Source organism: Nicotiana tabacum, chromosome 23, assembly GCF_000715075.1.
Source record: "Nicotiana tabacum cultivar K326 chromosome 23, ASM71507v2, whole genome shotgun sequence".
NCBI classification, from domain to species: domain Eukaryota; kingdom Viridiplantae; phylum Streptophyta; class Magnoliopsida; order Solanales; family Solanaceae; genus Nicotiana; species Nicotiana tabacum.
The window spans coordinates 4,531,731-4,553,301 of record NC_134102.1 but is presented as its reverse complement, the minus strand read 5'-3'; the positions used below and the strand labels follow the sequence as shown (position 1 = coordinate 4,553,301).

The window sequence follows — 21,571 nt, the reverse complement described above, 5'->3', positions numbered from 1 at the left end:
ATATATATATATAATAATTAATTTTATAAACTAAAATACATATTAAAATTAATAAATAAGAAGAATAAAAGGGGGGAAAAAACGAGCGCCTGCCCTAGCTGTGCGCAAGAGGAGAAAAACTGAAAAAGAGAAGAAAGAAGGGAAGAATAAAATAAGAAAAATTACCTGGAGGTTGAAACCCTAGCTGGATGTTGTTGCTAACGTTGGGAAGGAGAAAGAATAACGTTTGGGTCTGTTTTGTATAATAAAAACAAAGACCCAAACTTTTTTTTAAAAAATGACTCCTCTGAACAGAAGCGAGCGCTTCTCGCTTCTGGGTCGCTTCGCGCTTTCTTGGCTGAAGCGATCACTTCTGCTGGTCGGGTCGCCTCAGTTAGAAAAAAGCGACAGCTTCTCGCTTCGCCTCGCTTCGCTTAAAGCGACGAAGCGCTCGCTTTTCAAAATACTGGTTTTAACGATATCTGTGGGATTTGATTAGTTAGGATTAATGGGTCATCGTTCCTTTTGTTCCCGTATCAATTGATTGATGTACACGTGGATAAAAAAGAAATGCATCAAATGATGTGTATAGGGAAGATTGGATTAATGGGTAATTGCCTTTTTTCATACCAAAGCGATTTCATGAACGGAATATTATGGAAGTGATTGTCTCCTTGATTTGAGGAAATGGAATAGTACTAATAGAAGCTAGTTGCTTCTTTTTCTTATCTCTTTGTGATTTGGTGTAGATATTTGTGTTATTCATAAAGAAGCTTCACCATTACATGTTCGAATTAGCCAAAATTCGTAGCACCCTTTTTTCCTATCATATCTTGAATAGTATATTTTGTTTGTAGAACATATACAGTCAAACCTCTCTATAACAACATCTCTATGTAACAGTCATCCACTATAAGAGCCAAGTTTTTTCGGAACCGTTTTTTATGTTATGTTATAATATATGCCCTTCCTCTATAATAGCACTTTAATCCTATCATATCTTGAATAGTATATTTTGTTTGCAGAACATATATTTATAGGAGCATTTGCAGAATTTTAAGATGGATTAAGATATTGATTTGGAAGGAACTGTTGATCTAGTTGTGTCGCGTGTATAGGCGTAAACACTCAGATTTGATATTGAAAATGAACCTTATAACAAAAACAAAACGATATAAAGCCTCCCAAAGAATGGTCGAATTCTGTTGATGGTGGTATATCTTGAAATACTATATGAAGAGCTATGAACTCCTGAAAGTTCTTGCAGCATATCATTGGTGTATTTGGGGAAAAATGTGAAGACACTTTGGTCTGTGCATATGTTTCTTATCTTATTATCTTCTTTATCCTTTTTTCTTTTTCCCCTCTTTCATGTGGTACTCCAGTTGGTTGCTAATGGCTTGCAGGCGAGAACTAATTTAGTGTTGGTGATGAGTTCCGTTCTTTATTCTAAAATTGATTTATGATATGTTTTAGTGGAAAGAAGAGGGTTAATAGGCGGTACACAATGTCCCTCTACCTTTCAGGAACTAAAATGGGAAAGATACACAACATACTCGTGTTAATATTTTCAGCCCATCCCAAAGGTCTGGTAGAAAGAGGAAATAGATGTCTTCTTTCCTTTCACTTGTACCGAGTATCATGAACCGAAGGATATATATTCTTTTTCTAAGGCATGTAATTCAACAGCTTATTTTCCTTCACGCTACCCCTCAGTGTTATCAAAGGCGCTAAAGCCCTGAAGCGAAGCTCAAAACATGTTGAGCGCTTCGCCTCGCTTAGCGTGCGCTGAGCCTTGTTATCAAGGGTCTAAGGCATACTTTTCCTTGCCAACGAGCGTAATCCCGAAGAGGCGACACTAAACAATTGATATTTTACTTTATTGTAAATTTTCTTCCATTTCCTTCAATTTCCTTGTCCATATATTTGGTATTCATGCTTATAGATATTAATCTTGGACTACACATGCATATTTGTAGTTTTTCTCCATTTGCGGCTTTCTTCATTTTAGCTCACGCTTTATTTGTGCTTTGCACTTAAAGTCCCAATAGACCTTAGAGCTTTTTTGTGCTTTTCGCCTTTGATAACACTGACTACCCTTTGCCTTGCATTTCTGAACAAACATTTTGTTAGAGTAAGACCAAATAAAATAGTTTCAGTTTGAAGGTTTGAAGTTTGTAGCTGTATGTGCGTGTCTTTATAGATTTAAATGGTACATCATACGGTGGGCTACTGAATCACGTAGAAGTGCTCAATATTATTCATATGTACCTTGAGAAAATCTGTACGTTATACTTCATTGCCTCGGAAATCACATGATGGTTGCAGAAAGATTAAAGAAATGCTGTATCTTGAGATACTAATTTTTATATCTGGAGATAATCTCTAAATTATACATCTTTGCTTCCGAAGCCTCATGATGGTTTTAGAAAGATCATATACGAGCTGTCTTGAGATGCTATTTATATAACTGAATGCCTTTATGTTTTTACAGATAAAAATTGGTTCTCTTACTTGGTGGTTTTAGGTTATCTTCCAGTTTTAGGTGCTCGAAGATGTCTACCAAGTACATTGTTGGTTCTATTGTTGCATCCTTTGCAGTTGCATATGTTTGTGATACTGTTATTTCTGACGGGAAATTGTTTGGAGGCAAGTTCTGGTTCCTTTTGTTAGTTCTTTGATCATGAAATTGCCTGTGCTGTGCTGACAGTCGCTTGTTGTATAGGTACTACTCCAAGCACCGTTGCCAACAATGACTGGTCGAAAGAAACAGACAAGAAATTCCAGGCATGGCCTCGCACTGCTGGTCCCCCAATCGTCATGAATCCCATCAGCCGACAGAATTATATTGTTAAGTCTTGATTGAGGAAGTTCAGTTATGTTGTTTTTTGTTTCTGTTAGAAAAGAACTCATTTGAAATTGAACCATTTTTTTGTTTGAGCAAAGGATTTGCTCTGATACTGTATTCAGACAATTCCAAATCATTTATCTCACTTTCCCTATAAGAAGGATTGACATGTTATAATAAGTTCTTTTGTTCAGTTTGCGCGCCCATGTGTATTCCTGGCGCGTATTCCTTTTTCATATAATGGATTTGCTCGTGAGGGATATATGATAAACTCTGCTCAATTGAGCTGCTTTCTGCTATGGCAATTGTATGTCAGTTCTTGGCTTTTTTGCATTACTTTGTTTGATCATATATGTAAGTGTTTACTTTCTTGATTTGCTGAAGTACCTCACAGCTGCAAACTTCTGTTTTATGTTATAGCTGCTGCACTTAACATAAAACAGAGTGAAAGTATTTCGTGGAAACAATCTTTTCCAGATAAGGTTGATGGTCCGGTCCGAGCTTAGTGCACTGGACTGTCTTTTTTTTTTTCTTTTTTTTTTTAAATTAATGAAAATTTAAATCAAAGAAAAGAAAATATTAGTGGAGTTTGAAATGGTAATAGAGAATTGAAAAAAGGACTAAATTTCTTAGTTATTCATTGAATAGACATTGTTTAACATGTGAAATGCATAATTATTGTTATATTAAAATTAATAATATATCTTGTATGCTTTTATATATGACCTCTATTCAGAGTTTGAAATACATGAAAAGACCAACTTAAACCCTCCATCGTTTTCATTATTGAATGCATAATTGGGTTATAGTCCAAAATTGACTATTAAAATCTGTCATATCTGTCCATTTTTTTCTCTCCAGAATTTAGCAAAAACCAAAAGGTAGTTTTCTACCTTTACTTTATTACACTCAAGTTATTAAACTCTTTTCTACATTGAAAAAGTCACTTTAACTCTGTTTAAGTATAACATATAAGTCACTCAACTTTACTTAAATCTCAGTAAAAATCACTAAACTATTACCTTCATTTATTTTCTTCAAGTGTCTTTGATATAAATAGAGTTTTCTTTTGCAAAAAATAATTTAGCGATTTTGATACAGTAAAGTGAAAGTTGAATAACCCATGAAATTAATACCACCTCAAATCAAGAATCTAAATATCCATGAAAATAACAATGACCCGATAAAGAAAATGAAAAAGAGAGAAACAACAAAAGTTTGGACCATTTTATCAACAGTATTCTTTTACAAATAAAGAGAACCACAACATGTACTTCTCCAACAAAGGCTTCTTCTAAAATGAATGACTTTAACTCATCCACGTTCCTTTTTTGGTTTCCACTCAGGTGTCCAATACCATATTGGGGTCCGATTAAATTTGGTGTCCAATATCCATATCGGGACCCGATTAAATCAGAATTCGCACCGAAAAGTCCTACATTGGGGGTAAAGTACTCCCTAACAAAGGCGACTCTATACCCAGAGGCTCGAACCCGAGACTTCTGATTAAGGATAAAGAAGTACTTACCACTCCACCACAACCTTTGTTGGGAACTCATTCACATTATTTACACTATCAATTTATTTAAAACAAGTAACCATTCATGAAATATATATATATATATATATATTTATTTATATTTAATTGTTTACACTTTCTGTACAATGTAGTTTATCATAGCAAGTTACTATCATTTATTTTAGGTTATCAATCAATGTTATTAATGCAAATTACCTAGGGGTACCTTTAAAATTACCTGGTTTTGTAAATAATTTTACACCGTTAATACATAATACATAGAACTTAAACTCTTCGTAAAAAATGAGATTAAAAAATTATACAACATGTTAAAATATACTCATAATACAAAATTTTGTTACACTGTCATTAAATGCAACATATAAATGACCAAACAAAAGCCATTTGGCTTTAAGTTGTACAAAGTGATAATTATGCAATGAAACCAAACACGTGGCTATAAATTTGGTCTTGCCAAAAAAAGAAAGAAAGCAGAATAAGAATCTAGAAATGGAGGAGAACAATAATAGAAATTCAACGCTGGTTTGTGTTACAGGTGGTGCAGGATATATTGCTTCTTTTCTGGTGAAGAAACTTTTGGCAAAAGGGTACACAGTTTATGCCACACTCAGAAACTTGGGTATGTAATCTTCATTTTGCATTTTTATCCCTGAATTATACTCTTGGTGGAATGGACGAGATCCTGGAATTTTAACCAGAGGCCTCGAGTTTGATTCCAAAGCCGAGGGTCTATCGGAAACAACTTCTCTATCTCACACAAGGTAGAGGCACGGTACGTGTACACCCAACCTTCCCAGCCTCCACCTGTGAAAATACAATGAGTATGTTGTTGTTGTTCTTATTGTATCGAGTTCGATTCTTGCGAATGGAAAATTTTCTCCTCCCCGACCCCACCTATGGGTTCACACGGGATATGTTGTTGTTGTTGTTGTTGTTGAATTGAACTCGGTTTATCGAAAATAGTCTCTCTACCTCACACAAGGTAGGGGTAAGGTATGCGTACACCCTATCCTCCCCAGACTACACCCGTGGGAACACAATGAGTGTTGTTATTGTTGTTGTATCGAGTTTGATTCTTGCGAATGGAAAAATTTCTCCTCCCCCCACCCCACCTATAGGTTCACACTAGATATGTTGTTGTCGTTGTTGTATCGAGTACGATTCTTGCTGATGGAAAAAATTCTAGCAAGAAAAGTTTCTCCCCTTTAACGTGCCTATTAGGCGCGAATCTACATTAAACATGGTTAATCTTGAAATTGAAAAAAAGAATAACAAAATTTTGATGATTTTGCAGAGGATAAATCAAAAGTAGGTTTGTTAAAGAGCTTCCCCAATGCAGAGGAAAGATTGAAGTTATTTCAAGCTGATGTCTATAGACCAGAAGAGTTTGAGCAAGCAATTCAAGGCTGTGAATTTGTTTTCCATGTTGCCACTCCCTTGTTACACTCTGAGGGATTTCAGGTACCCATTTCATTTTCTTTTTGATAATGGTGTTGTTCGAGTCAACTTGTACGATTTCCCGATAACTTTACCAAGTTCTTATTACTTTCCATCAGTGTATATATGTATTTTTATTTTCTATTCTATTAGTGGTGTTCGAATCAATTTACATGCACCTCAACTATTTTACTTCATACTTGTTACCGTTCACTAGCACATAAACGTTTTATATTTTTTTTGAAACAATAGAGTTAGGCTGTGGTGAAGTCAGGAATTTCGCTAAAGATGTTCAAGAACTAATATATATGTATAAGAAGGAATTTTTTATTTATATATGCAACATAGTTTTTTTTTACATATGTCACACTTCCTCCGTTCCAGTTTATGTGAACCTATTTCCTTTTTTGGTCCGTTCCAAAAAGAATGACCCCTTTCTAAATTTGGAAATAATTTAGCTTAAATTTCCAATTCTACCCTTAATGAGAAGCTTTTATAACACACAAATACTCTGGAACCCTTTTTGACATGTTTAGGATCACAAATTTCAAAAGTCTTTCATTTTTTCTTAAATTCCGTACCCGATCAAATATGTTCACATAAATTGGAACAAAGGGGGTATCATTTTTCGATGAAGGGTGTTCAACCGACCATCCTTTATTGTATGTGGCCACTGGAGTTAGGTTAAGCTTGCCGAGTACCCGATCCCCTATGGTTCTCACCTATTACATTGATTGTTAGGCTCCACCCTTAGTGCTCGTCGGAGCTATATTCGACGAAGGGTGATCAACTTAACATCCCTAACCAAAAATTTATATTGTATATATAGTTTAATATTATTTTTTATACATATGTAGTGAAATCTTGAATTTGAGTGAGTTATTTATTTTTGTGGATTTGAATGTAACAGTATAAGAATAAGGTAGAAGCAACAGTTGCTTCAGTGAAGAATATTGGAAAGGCTTGTATAAAGAGTGGGACAGTGAGAAGGCTTATTTATACAGGAACTGTGCTTTCTGCTTCACCATTGAAGGATGATAGCAATGGTTTCAAGGAATTGATGGATGAAACATGTTGGACACCTCTCAATATCCACTTTGCTTTTAGTGATGATTATGTTAGGGTAAATATTTCTTTCTCATTATCTTTCTTTTCAATTGCAATCAAAGATAACACTAAAAAAACATGTTTAAAAAATGAACAAGTTTTGTTTACTATATAAAAGGAGTTTTGGAGCAACGGTATGTTAGGTCACGAGTTCGAGCCGTGAAAACAACCACTAATGTTTGCATTATAATAGGCTGTCTACGTCACATTCCTTAGGGTGGTGCGACTCTTTCTCGGACCCTACGTGAACGCGAGATACTCTGTACACTAGACTGTCCATAAAATTATTAAAAATGGCAAACGAGATAGGGTGGGGCGGGTGAAGCTTACTCTTCAAAGTTTTAACCTGCATTGTCCCGTCTCGTTTGCCTAGATTTATATTTTTTTTTAAAATTAACCTAAATAGCGGCTCATAATTTTGTTATAATACCGAAGTTCTATAGCACGATAGATATGTTCTTCTATTTTGTTTTGTTTTGTTTGTCTTATTTGGTTTGGTGATGGATGAAGGATTTAGTGAGATTCAATAATGAATCTAATACACCCATCCACCCAAATTTTAAAAATTCAACAATGAATTTAATACTCCAATCCACCCAAAATTAAACAAAAATAAGAAAAGTAGATGATACTCTTTTCGATCAACAATAAGTGATTTTTTAATTTTTCTTTATAAATTTAATTTTAAATGACTTGATCTTTTAAGCACCAAGGTCTTAAGTTTTTTCTCCCCAAAGTTATCCTTGTCTAATGGGTTCTTATTCTAATAAATGTAGAGAGAGATTAATGTGGTGAAAGAAAGAGTAATATCAAAGAATAATTTAATCAAATTATCTTATTAATTAATATATTCTTAAGGGGTGTGAGAGACAAACGTGACAATTAAAAAGGATTGGTGGGGTATTCCTTACAGTTATGTGGACAGTACACACACACACACACACACTAAGGCTTTGAATATTTTGGATCCCCGCTGATTTCTATCATTTTTATTTTTGAGGATTTTTTGCAAATTCAATTTTTCGGATTCCCAGGTGCATATTTGTTTGTATAGATATTGCTCACTCATCCTAGAGTTTACCCCTTTTGTTCTTTGCCCATCAAAATTTAGACAATATGAAAAGAAATCACCTAATTTTTTTATCTCTGCTTAGGAATTGAATCGCACTCACTTCATTCAACACAAGGGTATACCCTTGCGTGGCTAACTTTTGAGATAATATAATTAGGTAATTAAAAGCGTACTCTTTTTAAGAGTTAAACTTTTAAATGAGATGGTCATACACTTGAACAATAATATCATAGCAGGTAAGAAGTCATGAGTTCAAATCTCACTGCCATCCAAAAGTAAAAAAAATACGTGTTTGGCCCATGAAAAAGAATCAAGACTCACACGTGAAAATAACATTTTCTTTTTGAATGGTATAGGAGTATGTGGAAGCAAAGACAATGGCTGAGAAAGAAATCTTGAACTTTGGCAAAAATGGTTTTGAGGTTGTGAGCTTAGGTTGTGGTCTTGTGGGTGGAGATACACTCTTGTCAAATATTTCAACAAGTATGGCTGCTATATTATCAGCTGTAACTGGTAATGAAATTTCTTACCAACAACTCAAGTTCATAGAAGAAGTTGATGGAAAAGTTCCAATTGTACACATTGAAGATGTTTGTGAAGCTCATATTTTTGGTATGGAAACTGCATCTATAAATGGTCGTTTCTTGTGTGCTAGCTCCTTTGTTTCTTCTGCAGAAATTGCCAGTTATTACAAAGAAAAATTCCCAGAGTTTCATATCAACCAAAGGTAATTAGAACTCTTTTCTTTCATTTGAACTTTCTTTCATTTGATGTAGTAGTTTTATTGTTGCTACTGTCTGTTTATTGCTTCATTTTCACTTCTCTTGAGCCGAGCGTCTTTCGGAACCAGCTTCTCTATCGTCATAAGGTAGGGGTAAGGTCTGCGTATACTTTACCCTCCCCATACTCCACTTGTGGGATTTCACTGGGTTTGTTGTTGTTGTAGTTCTTGAATTTTATTTGTGCAACAACAACAAACCTAGTGTAATCCCACAATGTGGGGTCTGGGGAAAGAGTGTACGCAGGCCTTACCCTTACCTTGAGAAGGTAGAGAGGTTGTTTCCGATAGACCCTCGACTCAAGGTAAAAGAGAAAAGAAGCAAACACAACAAGTAGTAACAATAACGAGATAATGTGATAAGGTGACAAAGTGATAGAATAATCGAGGCGAAAGAACCGACATATAGTAGAAGAAATCTACGGATAATAAGGTATGAAAATATGAGACTAGTACTAATGCTACCGACATGTAAAGAAGACTTGAATATTCTTTGTGCATGCTTGGTATTTGAAGGCTATAGAGTAGAACAAGAGTTTAACTAATATGCATTCATAATGTAAAAAGTTTTTACACTATCAGGTCAGTTAAAAGTCAGTGACAAGTTAACTTTTATATAGCGAACATGGAATGGTAACCTACTTTAACATAGCAAACTTTATAGCTCCAACCTAGTCAACAGCCTTCGACGCCCTTTGTATAGGTTAGGTTGCTGGATACGAGATCCTCGTAGTAGGCTGGACTAAGATCCAGGGCCTCTTCCTATCCGCTAACTTCTTCATCTTGTATGGTGCCTTCTCTAAGTATGAGTGAGCGGTGTCGGTATTATTCTTCCCAAGCTTTTGCCAAGCAATAAGACGATTCCTCTTTATATACTCAATTATGTAAGAGTCTAGCTAGCTTGTCTCCGGCAGTATAGGCCTTGTTGCTATAGTCGGAAACTACACTGATAGTGTAAACTTTCTTTACACTATTGGTGTGTATATAAGTTTGTAAAAGTAGACTAAAGTGCTCAGTTTTATATAATTTGAAGGATCATTTCTACTACTAGTGATTATTTGATAAATTATTTCATATTTTCCCATTAAACAGGTATTTGGATGATCCAAAGAGAGCAGTGAAGTGGGGATCAAAGAAGCTTATGGATAAGGGTTTTGTGTATAAAAAAGATATGAAGAATATATTGGATGATAATATTAGCCGTGCTAAGGAAATTGGAGTTCTCAACTTGTCATCATCTGCTTAATGGGAACTTTAACTTCCATATATGTAAATCACTTACTCGTAACCAGCGTTTGTACTAAATCATATCAACTTATCATGGTTTGTACACTGTTGTATTCTGTGCACATTATGTTCTAAGTACACATTGAAGAAGGGCTAGAAAAATGACTTGTTTTCTTTTGGTAACCCATTTCGAAACTTGGTGAATAATGGGTCCGCTCCTCTATCCTTCTCCATTTAAATACCAAGCTTTTGTGTGGGCCAGAGTTCGAACCCGTGACATGCGTATAACTCACACATCATGCGTCGGGCTCTTACCTGCTAGATTACTTGCGCAAACTCTTTGCCCACAAAGGCCAAATCTAGCTTCTTGGATTGGGAAGTGGCAGTATTTTGGCCTTATCCTAGAACTTGAACCAACAGATACATCAAACAACAAACAACAACTACGTCTCAGTAAACAAAGTTGGGGTCGGCGATATGAATCCTCACTTCTTTCTCTAAGCTCTAACTCATATCATCCTCGTGCCAAAATAAAATAGTAGATAGTGAAAATAAGTTAAACTTGCACTAAACAGATGTTTTGCTAAAATAAAGAACAAACTAGCGTTCTTTCTTTTATAACGTGGTGTAAGGGCCCGTTTGCCTGCACCTCAACTATTCCACCGAGTACCTACTACCTCCCACCAACACAGGTACCGGATAATTCTGTCAGCCAAGGATTAGGCAGATAAGAAGAAATCAACTAGTGTTTTTTGTTTCTGCTAGGAGATGAAGAACAAACTAGTGTCCTCGTAGGCGTAACATATCAGCTAGAAACAAAAGCAATTAAAGGCCTTATATGGTGAGTTACTTATCTCTTAATATTACAAGAACAACAACAACAACAAACCAGTATAATCTCACTAGTGGGGTCTGGGGATGGTAGTGTGTACGCAGACATTACCCCTACCCTGGGGTAGAGAGGCTGTTTCCAATAGACCCTCGGCATCCTTCCTTCCAAGAACTCCCACCTTGCTCTTGGGGTGACTCAAACTCACAACCTCTTGATTAGAAGTGGAGGGCGTTTACCATCAGAGCAACACACCTTGTCTCTTAATATTAAAGGAACAAAATAGAAAGTGAGTCGCATGTTGAATAGACGCTTTAACTATGATTGAATCTATACTAAATTTGGAAGAGAGGATAGGAAAAGGAAAGCTAAATGCTATTTGCAAACATATCATCCTAGTGAGATATCGATCTGTTTCACCAACATTTACATGTTTTGGAGAAAAAGAACTCTTGAACATATGATTGAAGCCCCAGTAGAAAACAGTACGACCATCAGTAAACCAGCTATCAGCGACCAGTATATAGAGTTCGACCATTTTGTCCCCTCGACTAAGTATGTCATACACTAGCATTTTCACGGAAGCATTCATATGAAGGAACGAAATCAAGACATACATTGATGATGCAAACTTCATTTAGCTTTCTGTGATTTCTTGCAGCATTTCTACCACCTTCTTCATCTTTGGTCGTTTTGCTGGTGTCACGTCAGTGCACAGCAAGGCAATCTTTAACGCTGCTAACATTTCCTTTCTCCAAGAAAAGGAAATGGTGCTGAGCCTTGCATCGAGTATCTGCTCCGGTGTTTCCCCCCTCGCAGGTGCACCATGTACCCATTTAACCAAATCTATTCCTTCACCAAAATCTTCATCAACAGGTAATCGGGTGGTAAGGATCTCGAGCAAAACAACCCCATAACTATAAACGTTTCCAGGAGCTGTTACTTGCATTGTATATGCATACTCTGTTCAGAGAGAGAAAACTAGTCAATACCAAAGATACAATCTCTATAAACGAAAAAAAGGAGAACGATAAGTATGTGTTTGAATAATAGAATACCTGGGGGAATATATCCAAATGAGCCGGCAACAGCACTGATACTTGCAGTCCCTCTAGATGGATCTAGAAGCCTAGATATTTCCACTTCACTAACCAAAGGCCTGAAATTAGAATCGAGAAGCACGTTCCCCGAAGAAATGTCAAGATGGATGATGGCCACATGATGGAGGAATGCCAATCCTTCTGCAACTCCAACGGCAATGGCAAGTCTTGTTGGCCAGTCCGGTTTATATTCAGGTTCCTGGCTAGAGGTATGAAGATATTGAGCCAACGTCCCGTTGGCATAATATTGATGCAACAGAAGGACGACGTCTTCATAGATTCCAAACCCGACAGGCCTAGCTAAATTATCATGAACGAGCTTACTAAGCTTTTCGAGCTCTCTGATCATCTTACTCTGGTGATGAATTATAGTTCTGTCCATAGACTTTAGTTTCTTAACCGACAAAATCATCCCGGAAGGCATGTCTGCTCTATAGACAGTGCTGAAGGTACCAACACTAGTCTTATTAGAGTCTTTCATGACTGCTTTTACAACTGCATCAAAATCAATCGCTTGCTTTAGATTGTCAACAAAGACATTTCCAGCTAGTATCACTGGTTTGCTAGAAGTTTCCTCAATGGCAATTCCAGCTTCCTTGGCAGCTGCTTTCTCTTGATTCTCCCTCATCATGAACAGCAAAACAACCACTGTAACAGATACAAAAACTGCCAAACCAGAACCAATAACAGCCAAAACAATTCGGTAAGAAACCTTGTGACCGTAAATGCGGTGGTTATAACCATTTAGATCTCCACAACCACCACTCAAGGGATCACCACAGAGCCCTTTGTTTCCAAGAAAGCTTGAATTAGGACTTTTCTGAAATGGTGCAAAAGTAGGTATTGGTCCAGTGAATCGATTGCTTGAAAAATTAACCTCTATCAAACTCTGCATGCCTTTCAACGCCGACGGAATATTCCCAGATAGCTGATTATCAGAGACATCCAAAGAAACCAACTTGTCAAGTTTTCCTAAATCCTGAGGCAATTGACCATGGAGATGATTATGACTCAAATTCAGTGAAATCTGCAAGTTCTTCATATGACCAATCTCAGAAGGGATACTTCCAATAAGTTCATTATTCCCCATTTGCAACTCAAGCAATTTTACACAGTTCCCTATCTCATGAGGTATCTCCCCTCTAATTGAGTTCTCCCCCAACAGCAAATATTGCAATCTTGAGGTATTGCATATATCCGCCGGTATCGTGCCGTTGAACTTGTTGTTGCTCAAGTCAAGCTTATTGAGATTCTTGCACTTAAGAACTGAAGTTGGAATCTCACCATAGAGGTTATTACCAGAAACAATCAGTTCCTGAAGATTGTTGAGCTCACCAAACTCAGGAGGAATAGTTCCGGAAAACTCATTAGAAGCTAAATTAAGCAGAGTGAGATTAGAGCACTTGGCAAACTCTGCCACAATTTCACCAGATAAACTGTTACTATCTGCTTCAAAATAAGTAAGACTACTGATATTCCCAACTGCTTTAGGGACGCCACCGATCAAATTGTTATTCCCAATCCTAATACTTGAAAGTCCTTTACAATTCCCAATAGACTCAGGAATAGTTCCATTCAACTTATTCTGAGTCAAAACCAGGAATTTAAGATTCCCATTAGCACAAATGCTCTCAGGAATAGTACCTTGAAGCTGATTTGAATGCAAGTTCAACAAAGAAAGCTCAGAGTTTAAGCCTAAGTTAAATGGAATATCACCACTAAACTCATTCTCATAAGCTGCAAGAACCTTAAGATTGGTCAAATTACCAACCCAAAATGGAATAGTGCCATATAAACTGTTGGTAGAAATTTGAAAATCTTGCAAATTTTCCAACCCCTTAAGCTCATTTGGTACAACTCCAGTAAGCCAATTGTTTGAAAGGTTCAATGCCTTAAGGTTTTTAAGCTTACCTAATTCACTGGGAATTGAGTTTCCAAACTTATTAAAAGACAAATCAAGATACTGAAGCATAGACAAATTCCCAAATGATAGTGGAATTGAACCTTGGAAATTATTATGAGAAAGGTCTAGCCATTTAAGTGCTTTGAGCTCAGATATTAGAGTCACATTACCTTGTAATCTAAAACCAGAAAGATCAAGTCTTTCTACCATTGAATTGTTTGAGCTGCAACTAATGCCAGCCCAAGAGCAAAAATCAGTTGTGTTCACACCCCACCCTGGTATTAATAGCTCTTTCCTAATTGCTTCCACTACATTCTGATCATTAAAAACTAACTGGAAATTCCCAAGTTGAAATCTTGATAATACCAACACTACAAACATTGTTGTTAACAAGCTCAAAAGTGCCATTTTTGGTTTTTTTTTTCCTTCAAGAAACCACCCTTTCTTCAACTTCTTATTTTTTCTCTCTAAAACAACCAAATGATGAATAAGCAAGAAGCCATTAATGAAGAAAATGGGGCTTTAGAGACAAAAAGATTGAGTCTTGAAACGCACAATAAAGCTCAAAATTGCCTTTTTGGGTTTTTTAATTTAAGAAAACACTCTTTCTTCAATTTCTCTATTCTGTTTTTTCTTCCTTTGCCCTCTAAAACAACAATCAAGAAGCCATTAATGAAGAAAAAGGGGCTTTAGAGACAAAAAAAAATTGAGTCTTGAAATGCACAAGAAAGCTCAAAATTGACATTTTGGGGTTTTTTTATATATAAGAAAACACCCTTTCTTCAATTTCTGTTCTTTTTATTTTCCCTTAGCCCTCCAAAGCAACAATCAAGAAGCCATTAACGAAGAAAAAGGGGCTTTAGAGACAAAAAGATTGAGTCTTGAAATGCTCAAGAAATGTGACTATTTGTATTTGGAGCTAGTTTTACCATTTGAGGAATCTTGAAAATGGAAAATAACCAAAAATTCTGGAAAGCCCTGAAATTTAGAAAATAAAATGTACCAACTAAGAATAACCCATGTCAGAAATGAAGAAAACAGTGTGTGTGTGTAGAAGAAGAAAACAAACAAACTGTCAAACACTAAAAAACAAAGGGACACAGAAAACCTGGGACTAAGCTAGAGTAGCTGAGCTGCAAACAATATTTAAGAGTATAAAAGAAACAAGTGACTAATTGTTAGTGTAGTACTAAGTTGCAGAAAAACAAAATTTGGAGTAGATTAAGGTTGCAGAGAAAAAAAAATGGATTTTCAAAGGACAAACATGGAGCTAGACTGTGAGGAGGGTGGGGAGGGGTGGGGAATGGGTACAACGTTGATTATGTAACTGATTTTCACGGGGCCAGGTGTTTTTGTATGTGTGTGTGTGTGTGTTTTATGTCTGTTGTGTTTTTTGCTCTGTATAGAGAAAAAGAGGGAAAGTGTGTGAGGAATTTCTTAAAAAAGGTTAAAAGAGAAATCTGTGAGTAATACTAACAGAGGCATCAACTCAAGGAAGGGTAGTATATTTTACAATCATCCCATTTTGAAAGTCCACAAAAAAAAGTTAGTTCGGTGCACGAAACATACTATGTTACTCAGGATTCATGGTTAGGAGGAAAATCATACCCCAAGAGATTGTGACGTAGGCAACTTATCTTAATACAAGCATCAGTAGTTGATTTTATGTCTCAAACACGTAACTTATACCAGGTGCGAAGTTACACTCTAGTAATAGAAATTGACCACTCTTTGTCGGAAAATTACATTATATATATAGGTAAGTAATAAAAGTAATAACATATATTGAACATCCTTCGTAGAAGATTTTTTTTACTTCTTTCAAATTTAAACATCTTTGGAGAAATTTCTGACTTCGCCACTGTCTATAAGTTACACGGAGATAACTTTACCGTTATTTAAAACTCTTTTTAATATTGAAATCCAATGATTCTATTAATTTGAATTCGTGCTAGATAAGTCAATTACAGGGTAAAACTTTGCATCTTAAGAGATTCTTTCAAAAAAATTCAATTCAAATTCGAGACAAAAGAAATTTAACCATTCCACCTATGAGTGGTAGCTGACAAAAGTAGTAAAAACTCAAGGGAAGTGTCATAAGAAATGAGGAGTCATGAGTCAATGAAACTGTTTTAAGTCTACTGTAACTGTTACACATTTTTCTTCTTTTTCCAGTTAGGACAATAGTGTGCTGAGTTGTTCTTGTTTGAAATTGAGGATAAAGATGCTCAATCCTTATAACGGAATTGTAATGGTTCTGTATTATATATGGCCAAATTCATAGACAGTCCTCAACATGTACTCTTCATTATTGTTCTACTATTTAAACCTGCTGAAAATCATTTTTCTTGAGTCGAGTGTCTTTCGAAAATAACTTTTTTACTTCCACAAGATAGGGACAAGGTCCGCATAAATTTTTTCCTCCCCATATGCCATAATATGGGATTACAACGGGTATAATGTGTTGTGTTGTAAATACATAGGCAGCCCCTCAAACATAACAAGAAATTTTATTTTGGCACTTTAACTTAGTTAATAGCCTGTTTGGTCAATTTTCTCCAATCCTAGAAGCAAAAAATATATTTTTTTTTCAAAGTTGAAGTGTTTGGCCAAGCTTTTGGAAGAAAAAAAAATGATTTTGAGGAGAAGCAGAAATAGTTTTGGAGAAACATAAAAAAAATAGTTTCTCCTCAAAAATCACTTTTTGAAAAATACTTTTGAGAGAAATAAACCTAGAAATTTTTTTAAAAAATTTGACCAAACACTAATTGTTGCTCAGAGGTGCTTTTCAAATGAATTAGTCAAACATAAATTATTTCTCGCAAAAAGTACTTTTGAAAAAAGAAAAAAAATCTCTAACATAAGCTGCTTTTTTTTCAGCTTGACCAAACAATCTATAAATTCAATTTGAACACTTTATGTACACTTATAATGTGTCTTTTAAACTTTTTTATAGTAATCCATAAAAAGATTAGTACGCGAGAACTTTAAACGCATAAAGTCTATGTATTTGGCCTAGATTTCATTTCATTAATGTGGACGAATTTCATTATTTGTATTTCATTCTCTAGTGGAAGTGTCTATGGGAACACTTTATATATTGCATCAGGTAAGGTGCATACATTATTTCGGGTGAACGCGAAATATTTTGTGTATTGTACTGACCATCGCCCATTTATTCTCGGTGTATGAAAAAGTTAGACCAAACCAACTTGCTATGGGTACACACATTTTTTACAAAAAACATATGCTAGTATTACTATAGACTATAGTACTTTTATATAGCCTGTTTGGGCAAGTTTCAAAATTATTATTTTTTTTGTTCAAAAGTGATTTTTTTTAAAATTAAAGTATTTGGCCAAACTTTTAAAAAATAAAAAAAAAAGTGCTTTTGAGGAGAAGCAGAATTAATTTTGAAAAAACCGAAAAAAATAATCTCTCAAAATTACTTTTTTGAAAAGTACATTTGAGAAATATATACTTAGAAACAGTTTTTCAAAACTTGGTCAAACACTAATTATTGTTCAGAAGTACTTTTTAAATTAATTAGTCAAACACAAACTGTTTCTCACCAAAAATAATTTTGAGAAAATCACTTTTGAGAAAAACCATTTTTCAAAAGAAACTGATTTTTACGGGCCAAACACGTTATTAGATTCAATATTTCCGAGGGGTAGGGGGCCTGGGTTGGAGTGGTGGGGGAAGAGTTTGTGAAAGGGAAATTCTAATTGACACTTTGCCAGTGTGTCAGAATAGAGCAGAGACAGTACAATAATTCTTGAAGCAGATACACCTAAAGTTGATGTTGGTAATTGATAGTCCAATGCAAGCCCAGAACCCATTTGTGGTTCTTGTGTACAAGTATGACGAAAATGTGTGTTTAAAAAAAAGATTAATATTTTTATATATAGCACTCTTTTAAAGAACGCTATGTTTAAACGGAGTTTTGGCCGTTAAAGTATATATATATAACGCTCTTTTCAATCGCGCTATACCTATTTTGTGGGCCCACCAATAAGTCTCCTACGTTTAACTGATATAACAATAATTCAAATGGGTATAACGCTCTTTAAAATAGCGTTATACCTAAAACAAATCAGCCCACCCAGCTAGGCATTGCCTTATTTAAAGACGTTAGGATTTTACAAAAATCCATTCAAAAATATTCCTGACACTCGTTCAAATTTTTCTTCTTGTTATATTCTCAAGTATTTTTTCATAATGTCTGAAGAGCGAAAAGTAAGGTTTCATTATATTGGGAGGTAAGGTTGTGGTGGCGAATAACTCTATGAGCTATAGTTTATCTCCACAGTGTCATGTTAAGTTGCCACTTACAATGGAGTACGATAGATTGGTATCATTGTTATGTAATAAAATGAGTGTGAGGAAACGTTCGGTGAACCTTAAAGTAACCGAAAGATATCTGTATTCCGTCACTCCGCAAGGGATTGCTTGTTACGCTGAGTTTAACATCGACGATGATGAAACTTTGAGGGATTTTTTGAGGATTTTGGATGAATACCGAGAATTTCTTGTGATAAAAAAATTGGAAATGTACGTCAAGGTCGAATACGTTCGCAATAATGAGGTTGCGCATAGTATGGATAACCCTCGGTCATCGGGAGGTTATTCTGGAGCAGTTTTTGCCGGACAGGTTCCGGATGAAAGAGTTTGCCCTGATTTAAACTTATCACCACAGGCGAATGAGGAGCGAGAAAATAATTTCTCTCCTTCTTTACATAATCTACAAGACGAGTGGTAAACTTTAATTTTTCTTAGTGTTACGATGTATATTTTTGTTGTATTGAATTTGTATTAACACTCATATATTTCACAGAGGGTACCGGCCAGATATGACTTTTACAAGTTATGAACCCACACCTAGTTGAAATATGCATAGTTCTGGTGTGTTGGATCATGGTGGTCCATCCAGGAATCATCACCAACATGATAATGTCCATCAAGGAATGTCAACATGTTACGACTTGTAAGTGAAGTGATACAGCTATATGGAAAGTATTTATTAATTTCAGTAGCTTATTATTTTGATGTTTCTGCAGTGAAAACGAGCAAGTTGAACCACTTGTCCTCACTAAATTGCCTGAAGACGACATATTAAATCGGGATCTGGCAGATGCACAAAGTGAGGAAGAGAACATTGAATATGACAACAATGCCGATGATTCCGGAGACGACACACCCTTCCCTCGTGAGGATGGTGATGAGGAGGAAGAGAATGAAAGACCCGATTTGACGAGAGAGTATGCTCCACCCCTCGTTAGACCAAGAGTGTACGAGTCCCAAGTGTCGTTTCATTCAAGGAAGATTCCTTACCTTGATAACTTGCCAAGTATGCCGGATGTGGATGCTCTCACAAAGAATTTTGATAAAATTTGGACAGCAATGTGGGATGATTCTAGACCAACGGTGCTGACAAAAGGCATGCTTTTTCCTGATAAAGTGCGCCTAAGTAGGGAGGCGAAAATATACAGCGTAAAAGAGTGTCGTGAGATGACGGTATGGGAGTCAAGTCCGGATGTATACAAGGTTGTTTGTCGCATATGGTTTACGGTTTGTCATTAGATGCTGCGTGCGAGCAAGAAGAACACAGGTCTATGGAACGTACCGACCGCCAGCTTGATGAATGGGATTTCCGACAAAAAGTCGGGTAACGCGGCGGTACCAGGGAATATAGAGCTGAATAGTCTCCGTATGGATCTGTGAAGGGGGGGCGGAATTAGGTCAGCTCGGCCGTCCCAAGTATGGACCTGCGCCTTTAGCCATGCTACATATGCGTCGTCCACCCTGGAACGATCATCACGTTGATAAATGTGTGGCCTCTCATGTTGGCCTAGGTATATATTGCGGACGACCAAACTGGCAAAGTACCCGCTCCGTGGCATGATGCTCCACAATATCGAGGCACATGAGAGGGACGAAAATGCTCAAAATCAGTCGGTCGGTCGAGCAATAATCGGGCAGGCCACCTATCAAGTCGTCGATGTATGGCGTCCAGATGAACTGTCAAATAACAACAGAAAACGTGAGTATGCGCAACACATGTGAAGCTATACCAAGTAAGTTTAAGTACACATTTACCTGTGCGCCCTCCAGCATATCCAACACATCCCTGCAAAGGGGGAGATTATGCCAAGCCTCGTAATCTCGTGCACATCAACGCCGGAGAACCCACCTTCTAGCTAGATGGAGAAACATAGGTGGTACATCCGGGGTAATGGGGGTAGAGGTGGCTGTAACTGGAGGAACCGCTCCCAGGCCCAAACCTAACATACAAAGTTGACGTAAAGTTTAAGAAAAAAATTGACTAGATAGAATTGGAAGGAATGAACAGAGTATTCGAATATGTTGTCACCTGTAGAAGCGGAAAAAATCCACATACGTCATGTTGGGTGCCCATGCTCGCCCGACACAGATGCCTGTACAAGTAGACGAGAATAGCAACCCCCCAGTTGTACTGGGGTAAATCATCTAGCAGTTGAATATGATGAAGAAATCGCAAGCTGACTAGGTTCCCCGAAGTGTTCGGGAACAAGACCCCCCTCCCAAACAGAAGGAGCAACAGCAACCTCGTGTACCAGTAAATATGCAGATCATCTATCTCCCCGATGATGTTGGGGTGCAATATCTCCAAATGTTGTCGAATAGCTGTCAAACTCATGCGACTGGCCTCTTAGTGTGCAGTCTCATCCTGTGGCCATAAATCAGTGAGCTGCAGCAGCATGTCCAAATACTGCCCACGCGCCATCTCTCTCATGGCCTGAGGCAGTGCAATGGGCAGTCCATCAACAAGCATCCCATATAAAACCTCCACGTCCTGCAGCGTGATGGTGGCCTCGCCAATGGGCAGGTGGAAAGTGTGCATCCTCGGTCGCCACCGCTCTATCAGGGTCGTGATCAAAGACCAGTTGAGCTGCAGCCGCCCGATCTCCAAAATCCTGTAGAAGCCCGTATCCCGCAGGCGCTGGACTACACGGGGATGGAGATCTCTGTCCTTCATAAAATTCCACATGTCGTCCACTCTCCTGGCGCGGAGAGTCTGGGCCAGTAACTCTCCCCCCCATACGTAGGCGGACCTATGATCGCCCTGTAACACTAATAGCTCATCGTAGACAGGTGCGGGATGCATAGGCGGCACGTCCATGTCGTATACTGTAAATTAAACAGCATTAATTGTATGTTTAATCTGTAAATTAAATAATTATTTTTTATAATTATACAATATTTAATTGGTTAATTGGTCCGGGATCCAGGCTCGATATTTGATGCCCAGTAGGACCAAGCTATCCCGAGTTCTTGTGTGTGTGTCAATTTTATTATTTTTTCGTAACTTTGTATGTTTGTTTTGTAAATTAAATAATTAGTTTTTATTATATTTAATTGGACAAAATATATACCTATGGGTTCTAGGCTCGATATTTGAGGTCCAATAGCACCAAGCTATCCCGAATTCTTGTGTGTGTCAATTTTGATATTTTTATAATTTTGTATGTTTATTTTATAAATTAAATAATTAATTTTTATCATATTTAATTAGACAGAGTATATATCTATGGGTTCCAGACTCGATATTTGAGGGCCAGTAGAACCAAGCTATCCTGAATTCTTGTGTGTGTTAATTTTAATATTTAAAAAATTGCTTTAGAAAAAACTGAAAAATATTTTCTAAAACAATATTTTTGAAAAAAAATAAAAAAACAAAAGCTGAAAATCAATTTTCTAAAGCAATTTTA

The 21,571-nt window shown here is 36.6% G+C and overlaps 2 protein-coding genes across 2 annotated transcripts; one reads left to right on the top strand and one right to left on the bottom strand.

Annotated features, from left to right (window-relative positions):
* The first annotated feature begins 4,752 nt into the window (after positions 1 to 4,752).
* Positions 4,753 to 10,150, top strand: LOC107774583 (NADPH HC-toxin reductase 1). Its single transcript, XM_016594165.2, has 5 exons — positions 4,753 to 4,986; positions 5,662 to 5,828; positions 6,715 to 6,927; positions 8,340 to 8,710; positions 9,854 to 10,150. The coding sequence occupies exons 1-5, from the start codon at positions 4,857 to 4,859 to the stop codon at positions 10,005 to 10,007; spliced, it is 1,035 nt and encodes a 344-aa protein (XP_016449651.1). The 5' UTR covers positions 4,753 to 4,856; the 3' UTR covers positions 10,008 to 10,150.
* A 1,021-nt stretch (positions 10,151 to 11,171) lies between these two features.
* Positions 11,172 to 15,303, bottom strand: LOC107774584 (leucine-rich repeat receptor-like tyrosine-protein kinase PXC3). Its single transcript, XM_016594166.2, has 2 exons — positions 11,876 to 15,303; positions 11,172 to 11,780 (listed from the first exon to the last, which is right to left on the bottom strand). Exons 1-2 carry the CDS (start codon positions 14,226 to 14,228, stop codon positions 11,455 to 11,457), a joined length of 2,679 nt encoding a protein of 892 aa, XP_016449652.2. The 5' UTR covers positions 14,229 to 15,303; the 3' UTR covers positions 11,172 to 11,454.
* Positions 15,304 to 21,571: the final 6,268 nt, after the last annotated feature.